Here is an 18,095-nt window from a genome sequence, read left to right on the forward strand (position 1 = left end):
TAAGGCAAAAATGTCAAAATATGACATGTCCCAAAAACAGCTGAAAACACTCAAAACAGCATAAAAATAGCGTGCCAAGAAGACACGCCATAGCATAGAAATGTTGCAAAAAAAGCCAAAAAACACCATAATAATGCATGTCAAAAAAAATGACCAAAAAGGCAAGGCTATAGTAAGGCAAAAATGTCAAAATATGACATGTCCCAAAAACAGCTGAAAACACCTCAAAACAGCATAAAATAGCGTGCCGAGACACGCCATAGCATAGAATTTTGCAAAAAAATGGCCAAAAACACCATAATAATGCATGTCAAAAAAATGACCAAAAAGGCAAGGCTATAGTAAGGCAAAAATGTCAAAATATGACATGTCCCAAAAACAGCTGAAAACACCTCAAAACAGCATAAATAAAATAGCGTGCTGAGACACGCCATAGCATAGGTAATTTGCAAAAACGGCCAAAAACACCAAAATAATGCATGTCAAAAAATGACCCAAAAAGGCAAGGCTATAGTAAGGCAAAAATGTCAAAATATGACATGTCCCAAAAACAGCTGAAAACACCTCAAAAGCAGCATAAAATAGCGTGCCGAGAGACACGCCATAGCATAGTTTTTTTGCAAAAACGGCAAAAAAAACATATAATAATGCATGTCAAAAAAATGACCAAAAAGGCAAGGCTATAGTAAGGCAAAAATGTCAAAATATGACATGTCCCAAAAACAGCTGAAAACACCTCAAACAGCATAAAATAGCGTGCTGAGACAAGAAACGCCATAGCATAATGTTGCAAAAACGGCCAAAAACACACATAATAATGCATGTCAAAAAAATGACCAAAAAGGCAAGGCTATAGTAAGGCAAAAATGTCAAAAAATGACATGTCCCAAAAACAGCTGAAAACACCTCAAAAGCATAAAATAGCGTGCTGAGACACGCCATAGCATAAATAGGCTGTTGCAAAAACGGCCAAAAACACCATAATAATGCATGTCAAAAAAATGACCAAAAAGGCAAGGCTATAGTAAGGCAAAAATGTCAAAATATGACATGTCCCAAAAACAGCTGAAACACACTCAAAACAGCATAAAATAGCGTGCCGAGACACGCCATAGCATAGGATGTTTGCAAAAACGCCAAAAAAAACACCATAATAATGCATGTCAAAAAAATGACCAAAAAGGCAAGGCTATAGTAAGGCAAAAATGTCAAAATATGACATGTCCCAAAAACAGCTGAAAACACCTCTCAAAACAGCATAAAATAGCGTGCTGAGACACGCCATAGCATAGAATGTTGCAAAAATGGCAAAAAACCATAATATATGCATGTCAAAAAAATGACCAAAAAGGCAAGGCTATAGTAAGGCAAAAATGTCAAAATATGACATGTCCCAAAAACAGCTGAAAACACCTCAAAACAGCATAAAATAGCGTGCTGAGACACGCCATAGCATAGAATGTTGCAAAAAAACAGCCAAAAACACATATAATAATGCATGTCAAAAAATGACCAAAAAAGGCAAGGCTATAGTAAGGCAAAAAATGTCAAAATATGACATGTCCCAAAAACAGCTGAAAACACTCAAAACAGCATAAAATAGCGTGCTGAGACACGCCATAGCATAGGCTTGTTGCAAAAACGCCAAAAAAACCATAATAATGCATGTCAAAAAATGACCAAAAAGGCAAGGCTATAGTAAGGCAAAAATGTCAAAATATGACATGTCCCAAAAAACAGCTGAAAAACACCTCAAAACAGCATAAAATAGCGTGCCAAGACACGCCATAGCATAGGCTGTTGCAAAAAACGGCCAAAAACACCATAATAATGCATGTCAAAAAAATGACCAAAAAGCAAGGCTATAGTAAGGCAAAAATGTCAAAATATGACATGTCCCAAAAACAGCTGAAAACACCTCAAAAACAGCATAAAATAGCGTGCTGAGACACGCCATAGCATAGAATTTGCAAAAACGGCCAAAAACACCATAATAATGCATGTCAAAAAAATGACCAAAAAAGGCAAGGCTATAGTAAGGCAAAAATGTCAAAATATGACATGTCCCAAAAACAGCTGAAAACACCTCAAAAACAGCATAAAATAGCGTGCTGAGACACGCACATAGCATAGTGTTGCAAAAACACCAAAAACACCATAATAATGCATGTCAAAAAAAATGACCAAAAAGGCAAGGCTATAGTATGGCAAAAATGTCAAAATGTCAAAAAATGAAAAAACAAAATGTAAAAAACATTGTCAAAAACAGCTGGAAAACAATGAAAACAGCATAAAAATAGCGTGCCAAAACACGCCATAGCATAGAAAAAAACAGCCAAAAAACCATAATAATGCATGTCAAAAAAATGACCAAAAAGGCAAGGCTATAGTAAGGCAAAAAAATGTCAAAATATGACATGTCCCAAAAAACAGCTGAAAACACCTCAAAACAGCATAAAATAGCGTGTGCCAAGACACGCCATAGCATAGAATGTTTGCAAAAACGGCCAAAAAAACATAAATAATGCATGTCAAAAAAATGACCAAAAAGGCAAGGCTATAGTATGGCAAAAATGTCAAAATATGACATGTCCCAAAAACAGCTGAAAACACCTCAAAACAGCATAAAATAGCGTGCCAAACACGCCATAGCATAGAATGTTGCAAAAAACAGCCAAAAACACCATAATAATGCATGTCAAAAATGAAAAAAATGACCAAAAAGCAAGGCTATAGTAAGGCAAAAATGTCAAAATATGAATAGGCTATAGTATGGCAAAATGTCAAAATATGACATGTCCCAAAAACAGCTGAAAACACCTCAAAACAGCATAAAATAGCGTGCCAAGAGACACGCCATAGCATAGAAGTTGCAAAAAACAGGCAAAAAACACCATAATAATGCATGTCAAAAAAAAATGACCAAAAAGGCAAGGCTATAGTAAGGCAAAAATGTCAAAATATGACATGTCCCAAAAACAGCTGAAAACACCTCAAAACAGCATAAAAATAGCGTGCTGAGACACGCCATAGCATAGAATTTGCAAAAACGGCCAAAAACACCATAATAATGCATGTCAAAAAAATGACCAAAAAGGCAAGGCTATAGTAAGGCAAAAATGTCAAAATATGACATGTCCCAAAAACAGCTGAAAACACCTCAAAACAGCATAAAATAGCGTGCTGAGACACACCATATATAATGTTTGCAAAAACAGCCAAAAACACCATAATAATGCATGTCAAAAAATGACCAAAAAGGCAAGGCTATAGTAAGGCAAAAATGTCAAAATATGACATGTCCCAAAAAAACAGCTGAAAAAAAACAGCATAAAAAAAGTCAAAAAAAACATGTCCTAAAAAAAACCATAATAAAAGCGTGCATAAAAGGCTGTTGCAAAAAACAAAAATATGCATGTCAAAAAAATGACCAAAAAGGCAAGGCTATAGTAAGGCAAAAATGTCAAAATATGACATGTCCCAAAAAACAGCTGAAAAAACACTCAAAACAGCATAAAATAGCGTGCCAAGACACGCCATAGCATAGCATAGGCTGTTGCAAAAAAACCAAAAAAACACCATAATAATGCATGTCAAAAAAATGACCAAAAAGGCAAGGCTATAGTAAGGCAAAAATGTCAAAATATGACATGTCCCAAAAACAGCTGAAAAAAACCTCAAAACAGCATAAAAATAGCGTGCTGAGACACACCATAGCATAGAAATGTGCAAAAAAACAGGCCAAAAAACACCATAATAATGCATGTCAAAAAAAATGACCAAAAAAAAAGGCAAGGCTATAGTATGGCAAAAATGTCAAAAATGACATGTCCCAAAAAGCTGAACCTCAAAATAGCATAAAATAGCGTGCTGAGCAAACACCCATAGCATAGCCATAGCATAGTTTGCAAAAACGGCCAAAAACACCATAATAATGCATGTCAAAAAAATGACCAAAAAGGCAAGGCTATAGTAAGGCAAAAATGTCAAAATATGACATGTCCCAAAAACAGCTGAAAACACCTCAAAACAGCATAAAAATAGCGTGCCGAGACACGCCATAGCATAGGCAATGTTGCAAAAACAGCCAAAAACACCATAATAATGCATGTCAAAAAAATGACCAAAAAAGGCAAGGCTATAGTAAGGCAAAAATGTCAAAATATGACATGTCCCAAAAACAGCTGAAAACACCTCAAAACAGCATAAAATAGCGTGCTGAAAACACGCTAGCAAGACAAAAACTCAAAAACAGCATAAAATGCATGTGCAAAAAATGCCAAAAAGGCAAACTAAATAGCAAAAATGTCATGACATGCAAAAGCCAAAAAATATGCAAAAAATGCAAAAAAAAATGAAAATCGCTCATAGTAAAAAAACATTGCACCATGCATGTCAAAAAATGACCAAAAAGCAAGGCTATAGTAAGGCAAAAATGTCAAAATATGACATGTCCCAAAAAGCTGAAAACACCTCAAAACAGCATAAAATAGCGTGCCGAGACACGCCATAGCATAGGCTTTGTTGCAAAAACAGCCAAAAAACACATAATAATGCATGTCAAAAAATGACCAAAAAGGCAAGGCTATAGTAAGGCAAAAATGTCAAAATATGACATGTCCCAAAAACAGCTGAAAACACCTCAAAACAGCATAAAATAGCGTGCCAGACACGCCATAGCATAATTTGCAAAAAACGGCCAAAAACACCAATAATGCATGTCAAAAAATGACCAAAAAGGCAAGGCTATAGTAAGGCAAAAATGTCAAAATATGACATGTCCCAAAAACAGCTGAAAAACACCTCAAAACAGCATAAAATAGCGTGCCAAGACACGCCATAGCATAAATTTGCAAAAAAACCCAAAAACACCATAATAATGCATGTCATGTCCAAAAAAAAATGACCAAAAGGCAAGGCTATAGTAAGGCAAAAATGTCAAAATATGACATGTCCCAAAAACAGCTGAAAACACCTCAAAACAGCATAAAATAGCGTGCTGAAGACACGCCATAGCATAGAATTGTTGCAAAAAAGGCCAAAACACCATAAATAATGCATGTCAAAAAAATGACCAAAAAGGCAAGGCTATAGTAAGGCAAAAATGTCAAAATATGACATGTCCCAAAAACAGCTGAAAACACCTCAAAACAGCATAAAATAGCGTGCTGAGACACGCCATAGCATAGGCTGTTGCAAAAAAACGGCCAAAAAACACCATAATAATGCATGTCAAAAAATGACCAAAAAGGCAAGGCTATAGTAAGGCAAAAATGTCAAAATATGACATGTCCCAAAAACAGCTGAAAAACCTCAAAACAGCATAAAATAGCGTGCCGAGACACGCCATAGCATAGGCTGTTGCAAAAACGGCCAAAAACACCATAATAAATGCATGTCAAAAAATGACCAAAAAGGCAAGGCATAGTAAGGCAAAAATGTCAAAATATGACATGTCCCAAAAACAGCTGAAAACACTCAAAACCTCATAAAATAGCATAAAACACGCCATAGCAAAAATGTTGCAAAAACGCCATAGCATAATAATGCATGTCAAAAAAAGACCAAAAACAATACTATAGTATGCAAAAATGTCAAAAAATGACATGACCAAAAAACAGCAAGGCTATAGTAAGGCAAAAATGTCAAAACATGACATGCATAATCATGTCCCAAAAAAGCTGCCAAAAACACCTCAAAAACAGCAAAAAAAATAAAAAAGCAAGGCTGCCAGACATGGCAAAAATGTCAAAAAATGCATAGGTGTTGCAAAAAAAAGCTGAAAACAAAAAACAGCAAAAAATGCATGTCAAAAAAAATGACCAAAAAACAGCAAGGCTATAGTAAGTCAAAAAAATGTCAAAATAAGGCATGTCCCAAAAAAATGTCAGTGACATCCCAAAACACCTCAAAACAGCATAAAATAGCGTGCCAAGACACACCATAGCATAAAAGCAAAAAACGGCCAAAAACACCATAATAATGCATGTCAAAAAAAATGACCAAAAAGGCAAGGCTATAGTAAGGCAAAAATGTCAAAATATGACATGTCCAAAAAACAGCTGAAAAACACCTCAAAACAGCATAAAATAGCGTGCTGAGACACGCCATAGCATAGGCTGTTTGCAAAAACAGCCAAAAACACCATAATAATGCATGTCAAAAAAATGACCAAAAAGGCAAGGCTATAGTAAGGCAAAAATGTCAAAAAATGACATGTCCCAAAAACAGCTGAAAACACCTCAAAACAGCATAAAATAGCGTGCTGAGACACGCCATAGCAAGGCTGTTGCAAAAACGGCCAAAAACACCATAATAATGCATGTCAAAAAATGACCAAAAAAAGGCAAGGCTATAGTAAGGCAAAAATGTCAAAATATGACATGTCCCAAAAACAGCTGAAAACACTCAAAAAGCAGCATAAAATAGCGTGCTGAGACACGCCATAGCATAGGCTGTTGCAAAAAACGGCCAAAAACACCATAATAATGCATGTCAAAAAAAATGACCAAAAAAAGCAAGGCTATAGTAAGGCAAAAATGTCAAAATATGACATGTCCCAAAAAACAGCTGAAAACACTCAAAACAGCATAAAATAGCGTGCTGACAACACCAATAGCATAGGCTTTGTTGCAAAAACGGCCAAAAACACCATAATAATGCATGTCAAAAAATGACCAAAAAGGCAAGGCTATAGTAAGGCAAAAATGTCAAAAATATGACATGTCCCAAAAAGCTGAAAACAATAAAATAGGTGCTAAGACACGCCATAGCATAGGCTGTTGCAAAAAACGTCAATAATGCATGTCAAAAAAATGACCAAAAAGGCAAGGCTATAGTAAAAAAATGTCAAAATATGACATGTCCCAAAAACAGCTGAAAACACCTCAAAACAGCATAAAATAGCGTGCAGACACGCCATAGCATAGGCTGTTGCAAAAAAAAAAAAACTGCCAAAAACACCATAATAATGCATGTCAAAAAATGACCAAAAAAGGCAAGGCTATAGTAAGGCAAAAATGTCAAAATATGACATGTCCCAAAAAACAGCTGAAAACACCTCAAAACAGCATAAAATAGCGTGCTGAGACACGCCATAGCATAGGCTGTTGCAAAAACGGCCAAAAACACCATAATAATGCATGTCAAAAAATGACCAAAAAAGGCAAGGCTATAGTAAGGCAAAAATGTCAAAATATGACATGTCCCAAAAACAGCTGAAAACACCTCAAAACAGCATAAAATAGCGTGCCAGAGACACGCCATAGCATAGGCTGTTGCAAAAACGCCAAAAACACCATAATAATGCATGTCAAAAAAATGACCAAAAAGGCAAGGCTATAGTAAGGCAAAAATGTCAAAAAATGACATGTCCCAAAAACAGCTGAAAAACGGCCAAAAACACCATGAAAATAGCATGTCAAAAAATGACCAAAGGCTAAGAATAGCATAGCAAAATAGGTGTCAAAAAACAGCTGCCAAAACACAAAACAGCATAAAATAGGCATGTCAAAAAAATGCAAAAACGCCAAAAACACATAATAATGCATGTCAAAAAATGACCAAAAAAAAGGCTATAGTAAGGCAAAAATGTCAAAATATGACATGTCCCAAAAACAGCTGAAAACACCTCAAAAACAGCATAAAATAGCGTGCCAAGAGACACGCCATAGCATAGGCTGTTGCAAAAACTGCCAAAAACACCATAATAATGCATGTCAAAAAATGACCAAAAAGGCAAGGCTATAGTAAGGCAAAAATGTCAAAATATGACATGTCCCAAAAACAGCTGAAAAACACCTCAAAAACAGCATAAAATAGCGTGCTGAAACACGCCATAGCATAGGCTGTTGCAAAAAACAGCCAAAAACACATAAATAATGCATGTCAAAAAAAAAATGACCAAAAAAACAAGGCATAAAGTAAAAAACATGCAAAAATGTCAAAAAAATATGACCAAAAAACAAGGCTAAAAACACAAAAATGTCAAAATATGACATGTCCCAAAAAAACAGCTGAAAACACCTCAAAACAGCATAAAATAGCGTGCCAGACACAAGCCATAGCATAGAATGCAAAAACGGCCAAAAACACCATAATAATGCATGTCAAAAAATGACCAAAAAGCAAGGCTATAGTAAGGCAAAAATGTCAAAATATGACATGTCCCAAAAACAGCTGAAAACACTCAAAACAGCATAAAAAATAGCGTGCCAAGACACACCATAGCATAAAAGTTGCAAAAAACAGCCAAAAACACCATAAAATAATGCATGTCAAAAAAATGACCGAAAAAGGCAAGGCTATAGTAAGGCAAAAATGTCAAAATATGACATGTCCCAAAAACAGCTGAAAAACCTCAAAAACAGCATAAAATAGCGTGCTGAACACGCCATAGCATAGTAAGTTGCAAAAATAGCATATAATAATGCATGTCAAAAAATGACAAAAAAAGGCAATAATGGCATGTCAAAAAATGACCAAAAAGGCAAGGCTAAAAGAAAAACCTCAAAACAAAAATAGCGGCCATAGTTTGCAAAAAAAAACACCATGCATGTCAAAAAATGACCAAAAAGGCAAGGCTATAGTAAGGCAAAAATGTCAAAAATGACAGTCCCAAAAAAAAAAACACTGAAAACAGCATAAAATAGCGTGCATAAACACATGCCAAGACATGCAAAATAGGCAAGTTTGCAAAAACAGGCCAAAAAACACCATAATAATGCATGTCAAAAAATGACCAAAAAGGCAGGCTATAGTAAGGCAAAAATGTCAAAATATGACATGTCCCAAAAACAGCTGAAAACACTCAAAAACCAGCATAAAATAGCGTGCCAAGCACGCCATGAGACATTTGCAAAACGGCAAAAAAACACCAGCATAATGCATGTTGCAAAAAAATGACCAAAAAAAGGCATAATAATGCAAAATATGACATGTCAAAAAAAAACACCTCCAAAAAGGCAAGGCTATAGTAAGCAAAAATGTCAAAAATGAAAAACCATGTCCCAAAAACAGCTGGAAAACAAAATTATGGCATAAAAAAATGTCCAAAAAAGGCTAAAAAACAGCAGCAAAAAAAATAGCGTGCTGAGACACGCCATAGCATAAAACTGTTGCAAAAAAAACAGCCAAAAAATAATAATAATGCATGTCAAAAAAAATGACCCAAAAAGGCAAGGCTATAGTAAAGGCAAAAATGTCAAAATATGACATGTCCCAAAAACAGCTGAAAACACCTCAAAACAGCATAAATAGCGTGCCAAGAAATGCCATAGCATAGGCTGTTGCAAAAACGGCCAAAAACACCATAATAATGCATGTCAAAAAATGACCAAAAAAAAAGGCAAGGCTATAGTAAGGCAAAAATGTCAAAATATGACATGTCCCAAAAAACAGCTGAAAACACCTCAAAACAGCATAAAATAGCGTGCCAAGAAATGTACGCCATAGCATAGGCTGTTGCAAAAACGGCCAAAAACACCATAATAATGCATGTCAAAAAATGACCAAAAGGCAAGGCTATAGTAAGGCAAAAATGTCAAAAAGCATGAAATGTCCCACGCCAAAAAACAGCTGAAAAACCTCAAAAACAGCATAAAAAAAAGCGTGCAAAAAAAAGGTGCTGAAGACACACGCCAATAGCATAGGCTGTTGCAAAAACGGCCAAAAACACATAATAATGCATGTCAAAAAATGACCAAAAAGGCAAGGCTAAAAGGCAAAAATGTCAAAATATGACATGTCCCAAAAACAGCTGAAAACCTCAAAAATAGCATAAAAGGCCAAGAAACGCCATAGCAAAATATGTTGCAAAAACAGCCAAAAACACCATAAAAATGCATGTCAAAAAAATGACCAAAAAGGCAAGGCTATAGTAAGGCAAAAATGTCAAAATATGACATGTCCCAAAAAACAGCTGAAAAACAGCTCAAAATAGCATAAAATAGCGTGCTGAGACACGCCATAGCATAGGCTGTTGCAAAAACACCAAAAACACCATAATAATGCATGTCAAAAAATGACCAAAAAGGCAAGGCTATAGTAAGGCAAAAATGTCAAAATATGACATGTCCCAAAAACAGCTGAAAACCTCTCAAAAACAGCATAAAATAGCGTGCTGAGACACGCCATAGCATAGGCTGTTGCAAAAAACGGCCAAAAACACCATAATAATGCATGTCAAAAAATGACCAAAAAAGCAAGGCTATAGTAAGGCAAAAATGTCAAAATATGACATGTCCCAAAAACAGCTGAAAACACCTCAAAAACAGCATAAAATAGCGTGCAGAAGACAAGCCAATAGCATAGAATGTTGCAAAAACGGCCAAAAACACCACAATAATGCATGTTGAAAAAATGACCAAAAAGGCAAGGCTATAGTAAGGCAAAAATGTCAAAATATGACATGTCCCAAAAAACAGCTGAAAACACTCAAAAACAGCATAAAATAGCGTGCCGAGACACGCCATAGCATAGTAGGCTGTTGCAAAAATGCCAAAAAACACATAATAATGCATGTCAAAAAATGACCGAAAAGGCAAGGCTATAGTAAGGCAAAAATGTCAAAATATGACATGTCCCAAAAAACAGCTGAAAACACCTCAAAACAGCATAAAATAGTGTGCTGAAAGACACTATAGCATAGGCTAAGTTGCAAAAATGGCCAAAAAACACCATAATAATGCATGTCAAAAAATGACCAAAAAGGCAAGGCTATAGTATGGCAAAAATGTCAAAATATGACATGTCCCAAAAACAGCTGAAAACACACTCAAAACAGCATAAAATAGCGTGCAAGACACACGCCATAGCATAGGCTTTGCAAAAAAGGCCAAAACACCAAAAATAATGCATGTCCAAAAAATGACCAAAAGGCAAGGCTATAGTAAGGCAAAAATGTCAAAATATGACATGTCCCAAAAAACAGCTGAAAACACCTCAAAATAGCATAAAATAGCGTGCTGCCGAGACACGCCATAGCATAGGCTTTGCAAAAATGGTCAAAAACACCATAATAATGCATGTCAAAAAAATGACCAAAAAAGGCAAGGCTATAGTATGGCAAAAATGTCAAAATATGACATGTCCCAAAAACAGCTGAAAACACCTCAAAACCAGCATAAAATAGCGTGCCGAGAAATGCCAACAGCATAGGCTGTTGCAAAAACGGCCAAAAACACCACATAATAATGCATGTCAAAAAAATGACCAAAAAAAGCAAGGCTATAGTAAGGCAAAAATGTCAAAATATGACATGTCCCAAAAACAGCTGAAAACACTCAAAACAGTAGCAAAAATAGTGTGCCGAGACACGCCATAGCATAGTTTGTTGCAAAAATGCCCAAAAACACCATGGTATATGCATGTTGAAAAAATGACCAAAAAGGCAAGGCTATAGTAAGGCAAAAATGTCAAAATATGACATGTCCCAAAAACAGCTGAAAACACCTCAAAACAGCATAAAATAGCGTGCTGAAAGACACGCCATAGCATAGGTAAGCTGCAAAAATGGCCAAAAACACCATAATAATGCATGTCAAAAAATGACCAAAAAGGCAAGGCTATAGTAAGGCAAAAATGTCAAAATATGACATGTCCCAAAAACAGCTGAAAACACCTCAAAACAGCATAAAATAGCGTGCAGAGACACGCCATAGCATAGGCTGTTGCAAAAACAGCCAAAAAAACACCATGATATACCATGTTGAAAAAATGACCAAAAAGGCAAGGCTATAGTAAGGCAAAAATGTCAAAATATGACATGTCCCAAAAACAGCTGAAAACACCAAAACCAGCATAAAATAGCATGCCGAGACACGCCATAGCATAGTTTGTTTCAAAAATGGTCAAAAACACCATAATAATGAATGTCAAAAAAATGACCAAAAAAGGCAAGGCTATAGTATGGCAAAAATGTCAAATATGACATGTCCCAAAAACAGCTGAAAACACCTCAAAATAGCATAAAATAGCATGCCGAGACACGCCATAGCATAGGCTGTTGCAAAAACGGCCAAAAACACCATAATAATGCATGTCAAAAAAATGACCAAAAAAAGCAAGGCTATAGTAAGGCAAAAATGTCAAAATATGACATGTCCCCAAAACAGCTGAAAACACTCAAAAGCATAAAATAGCGTGCTGAGACACGCCATAGCATAGTTGTTGTTAAAACTCAAAAAATGACCAAAAAAAGCAAGGCTATAGTATGGCAAAAATGTCAAAATATGACATGTCCCAAAAACAGCTGACCGAAAACAGCATAAAATAGCGTGCAAGACACGCCATAGCATAGTTGCAAAAAACTGCCAAAAACCATAATAATGCATGTCAAAAAATGACCAAAAAAGGCAAGGCTATAGTATGGCAAAAATGTCAAAAACATGACATGTCCCAAAAACAGCTGAAAACACCTCAAAATAGCATAAAATAGCGTGCTGAAACACGCCATAGCTTTTTTGCAAAAATGGCCAAAAACACCATAATATGCATGTCAAAAAAATGACCGAAAAGGCAAGGCTATAGTATGGCAAAAATGTCAAAAAATGACATGTCCCAAAAACAGCTGAAAACACCTCAAAACAGCATAAAATAGCGTGCCTGAAAACACGCCATAGCATAGGCTGTTGCAAAAACAGCCAAAAACACCATAATAATGCATGTCAAAAAATGACCAAAAAGGCAAGGCTACAGTAAGGCAAAATGTCAAAATATGACATGTCCCAAAAACAGCTGAAAACACCTCAAAACAGCATAAAATAGCGTGCCGAGACAAGTCATAGCATAGGCTTGTTTTCAAAAATGGTCAAAAACACCATAATAATGCATGTCAAAAAAATGACCAAAAAGGCAAGGCTATAGTATGGCAAAAATGTCAAAAATGACATGTCCCAAAAAAACAGCTGAAAACACCTCAAAACAGCATAAAATAGTGTGCCGGGAAACACACCATAGCATAGGCTGTTGCAAAAACAGCCAAAAAAAACCATAATAATGCATGTCAAAAAATGACCAAAAAGGCAAGGCTATAGTAAGGCAAAAATGTCAAAATATGACATGTCCCAAAAACAGCTGAGCAGAAAGCACCTCAAAACTGCATAAAATAGCGTGTGAGACACGCCATAGCATAATTCATTGCAAAAATGGAAAAAACACCATAATAATGCATGTCAAAAAAATGACCGAAAAGGCAAGGCTATAGTAAGGCAAAAATGTCAAAATATGACATGTCCCAAAAACAGCTGAAAACACCTCAAAACAGCTCAAAAAAATACGTGCCGAGACACGCCATAGCATAGTTTGTTTCAAAAATGGTCAAAAAACACCATAATAATGCATGTCAAAAAATGACCAAAAAAGGCAAGGCTATAGTATGGCAAAAATGTCAAAATATGACATGTCCCAAAAACAGCTGAAAACACCTCAAACCAGCATAAAATAGCGTGCCAAGACATGTAATAGCATAGGCTGTTGCAAAAATGGCCAAAAACACCATAATAATGCATGTCAAAAAATTTACCAAAAAGGCAAGGCTATAGTAAGGCAAAAATGTCAAAACATGACATGTCCCAAAAACAGCTGAAAACACCTAAAAAATATAAAATAGCGTGCAGGGACAAGCCATGCATATTTTGTTGCAAAAACAAAAACATGATAATAATGCATGTTGAAAAAATGACCGAAAAGGCAAGGCTATAGTAAGGCAAAAATGTCAAAATATGACATGTCCCAAAAACAGCTGAAAACACCTCAAAATAGCATTAAATAGCGTGCTGAGAACGCTTAATAGCATAGGCTGTTGCAAAAACGGCCAAAAACACCATAATAATGCATGTCAAAAAATGACCAAAAAGGCAAGGCTATAGTAAGGCAAAAATGTCAAAATATGACATGTCCCAAAAACAGCTGAAAACCTTCAAAACAGCAAAAATAGTGTGCAGAGACACGCCATAGCATAGTTTGTTTCAAAAATGGCCAAAAACTCCATGATAATACCATGTTGAAAAAATGACCGAAAAGGCAAGATTATAGTAAGGCAAAAATGTCAAAATATGACATGTCCCAAAAACAGCTGAAAACACCTCAAAACAGCATAAAATAGTGTGCCGGGAAACACAATAGCATAGGCTGTTACAAAAACAGCCAAAAACACCCTAATAATGCATGTCAAAAAAATGACCAAAAAGGCAAGGCTATAGTAAGGCAAGATTGTCAAAATATGACATGTCCCAAAAAGAGCAGAAAGCACCTCAAAACTGCATAAAATAGTGTGTTGAGACACACCATACATAATTCATTGCAAAAATGGAAAAAAAACACCATGGTATACATGTTGAAAAAATGACCGAAAAGGCAAGATTATAGTAAGGCAAAAATGTCAAAAAATGACATGTCCCAAAAACAGCTGAAAACACCTCAAAACAGCTCAAAATACCATGCCGAGACACGCCACAGGATAGTTTGTTTCAAAAAATGGTCAAAAAACACCATAATAATGCATGTCAAAAAAATGACCAAAAAAGCAAGGCTATAGTGCGGCAAAAATGTCAAAATATGACATGTCCCCAAAAACAGCTGAAAACACCTCAAACCAGCATAAAATAGCGTGCCAAGAAATGTAATAGCATAGGCTGTTGCAAAAACGGCCAAAAACACCATAATAATGCATGTCAAAAAATGACCAAAAAGGCAAGGCTATAGTAAGGCAAAAATGTCAAAATATGACATGTCCCAAAACCAGCTGAAAACACTTCAAAACAGCAAAAAATAGTGTGCCGAGACACGCCATAGCATAGTTTGTTTTAAAAATGGCCAAAAACTCCATAGTATACCATGTTGAAAAAATGACCGAAAAGGCAAGGCTATAGTAAGGCAAAAATGTCAAAATATGACATGTCCCAAAAACAGCTGGAAATACTTCAAAACAGCATAAAATAGCGTGCCGAGAAACGTAATAGCATAGGCTGTTGCAAAAACAGCCAAAAACACCATAGTAATGAATGTCAAAAAAATGAGAGAAAAAAGCAAGGCTATACTAAAGGAAAATTGTCAAAATGTCCCAAAAATAGCTGAAAACACCTCAAAACAGAATAAAATATCTTACTGAGCCATGCCATAGCATAGTTTATAATTCGGCTAAAATTGTCATGTCATGTCATGTCCAAAAAACAGCTGAAAACCATATAAATCCACATAAAATATTACGCCGAGACACACCATAGAATAGTATGTTGCAAAAACTACCAAAAAAAACTCTAAAATAGCATGTCGAAAAAAACATTGAAAATGCAATACTATAATATGGCGAAAAATATCAAAATATGACATGTCCAAAAAACAGCTCAAAACCACATAGTATATAGCATGTTAACGCTGAAAAATCGACCGAAAACGTCATATTATATAGTATGTCAAAAAATGTTAGATTCTGAAATGTCAAAAAAACTGCTGAAAAGTACATAAAATAGCATCTTGAGACATGTTATAGTATAGAATGTCGAAAACATGGACAAAAACACCATAACATAGCATGTCGAAAAAATAATCCAAAACATCATAGTATGTTGACAAATGGTAGAATACTACGTGTCCAAAAAACAGCATAAAACCACATGAAATACCTTGCTGAGACACATGTTGAGTCATAGTATTGAATGCCGAATAAACAAATAGACAAAAACATCATAATATAGCATGTCGAAAAAATGACTTATCTATGTCATGCTGCAAACTGCACAGGTCCAACAAAATTTGGTTGCATAACCTGTAAAGACAATAAAGGTCTATCTATCTATCTATCTATCTATCTATCTATCTATCTATCTATCTACAGTATGTCATTATCATCCATTTTGTTGACATGTTTTTTTGATGTATTTGACCATTGTTTGAACATGCTATATTAGTATTGCATTAAAAATGTGCAAAAAGTTCATATTATATCATGTCTCAAAAATAGTTACAATATAGTTTGTCATAAATCAGTCATAGTGTAGTATGTAGTAAAACATGACAAAAAAGTTGTAATTTCATATGTAATAAAAAATGATAAAGTATAGTTAAAGTAAAAAAGTCACATGATAAAAAGTCAGTGTAGTATTCCTTATACTTTGCTGCATAGTAATATAATGCTTTAAAATGATGCGTTTAGCTGTTAAGTATCTAATTTCTAAAAATCCCCTCTGGAGGACTGGGTTCTAGAGGACCAGCATTAATAAATGCTCCCGATCCCTGGTGTGTATTGCCATGATATTCCAGTTCTTATATTTCTCCTAGACTGGAAATTATGTGTAATATGTATTTAATGTGGAATCATCTTCCAGGCTTCCAAAAATGAATAAGGATTCAAATCAATTAAAAGTAGTTATTGAAAGCCTGACAGATAATAAGGACAGTGCTGCGTACTAACCGTCATCGGGCTCTTGGTGGAGTCGCAGTAAGTTATGAGTTCGTACATCGTCACTCCAAAGGACCAAACATCCGAGGCACGGTAGAACTTACAGTGAGTCAGACACTCTGGAGCATACCTGGAAAACAACAAAACGAAGTGCAAGAGCATGAATACTTGTCAATTTCAGCATATTGTTACACTGCTAGTAGATTTAAGTCTATAAAGTAGACTGTAATTTTTAACCTTCTTGAAAAATAATATCTGCATTAAGATATTAGGAGCAAGACCATGTGTGGTTGAAATGTTGTCATGTCCTTGTAGAATAAATAATGAACTTGGATTAACAATAGCAGTGTGAGGGTTGTTTTTTTCAACTTCTTGTGCAGATTATTGTTACCCAGCACTAGCAAAGAACTTTTAGATGTGCATGTTTGCTTCAGGAAATATTAGTTATGAAATCAGTCAAGCTTCTTTGTCTAATTTTGTTGAATGCAAAATTTTCGAAAAACACCAAAAAATATTTAGAAAACCAAAGAAAGACTCAAGTGTCATGTCAACCAGGGTTACAATTTATTTTAACTATTAAATGTATATTGTAATTCTAATATAATCTTTAATAAGTATTCCATTTCAGTTAATATAAATCCAGTGCCCAGTAACTTAACGACTACACTGTTTTCTCAGTCTTCTCAATGCTACCTGGCTCTGTACGCGTAGATCCTTGACTATACACTTGAAGCAGAGTATCAGAAGACAGCAAACTCAATTTTGCGCTAAAAAGCATTTTAATTTAATACCTGCTGGATAAAAGAATGAAAACGACTTTTCAATTTAATCTCTTTGCCCTTTGCTTGAATTGGTCACTATCTTACCATATTTCTCCTCCACAGTATCTCTCTCCTCAGTTCACATACTGGTGTCTGCAGTCATTCCTTTCTGATCCGTCTCATTTCATTAAGCTCCCCTTTTGATTGTCGTTCCTTTACAAAGTCTCTTTTAACACAAATATCTCAGCTACCACAGACGAGTCTGAGAGAGAAAAAGCTTCTCTGGCTTCCTCTTGACTCACCAGAAAACAGGGCTGTCGTTTTCATCTTTGACGGTGTAATATCCTTCATTGTCCTTGATGGTCTTGGTGAGACCGAAATCTCCGATCTTTACTGTCCTCTCGTTCTCCACCAGCACATTTCGGGCAGCCAGGTCCCGGTGGATGTAATTTCGAGTTCCAAGATAGTCCATTCCCTAACAAAAGCACGGAAACAGAGACACTGTTTAACAGGTTCGGAGTGATTGAAAGGCAGCGTGTGGCTTTGTGTGGGTGGAACATGCAGACAAATACATCTAAATCTGATGGGAGAGGACCAGCGGATGACTTAAGGACACATATGTAATGCATTATATTTCAATTGAAACATTGCCAGCCATGTTGGCTAAATGCTTTCCTGACACCTGCATTGTCATATTCATTGCAACACAGCAATGACACCCCTCATTGAAAAGTTTTATTTTCAAATGAGCTGTTCGGCCAAGTTCACCAAAACACAAAGAGTTAAGTCATCTTTTCTGAGGTTTTCTGGCAAATAAGCACAAATATCTTTACCAGTAAAAAACTATCAAAATCATAAACTCACAATAAAATGTTTAGGTTAAGGGTTCTGTTCATACTTTTTATCAAATCTTGTAAAAATAACTATTGCAGTTT

The 18,095-nt window shown here is 35.5% G+C and overlaps 1 protein-coding gene across 1 annotated transcript in view; it reads right to left on the reverse strand.

Moving 5' to 3' along the window:
* jak1 (Janus kinase 1) overlaps positions 1-18,095 on the reverse strand; it is a 69,215-nt gene that overhangs the window by 17,343 nt on the left and 33,777 nt on the right. The window contains exons 22-23 of the mRNA XM_042514698.1: positions 17,463-17,635; positions 16,412-16,529 (exon numbers count right to left, since the gene is read on the reverse strand). Of these exons, the coding sequence (XP_042370632.1) occupies positions 16,412-16,529; positions 17,463-17,635 (291 nt within the window). The remainder of the gene's footprint in view (positions 1-16,411; positions 16,530-17,462; positions 17,636-18,095) is intronic.

The sequence above is a fragment of the Plectropomus leopardus genome, chromosome 3 (assembly GCF_008729295.1).
Source record: "Plectropomus leopardus isolate mb chromosome 3, YSFRI_Pleo_2.0, whole genome shotgun sequence".
Lineage (NCBI taxonomy): Eukaryota > Metazoa > Chordata > Actinopteri > Perciformes > Serranidae > Plectropomus > Plectropomus leopardus.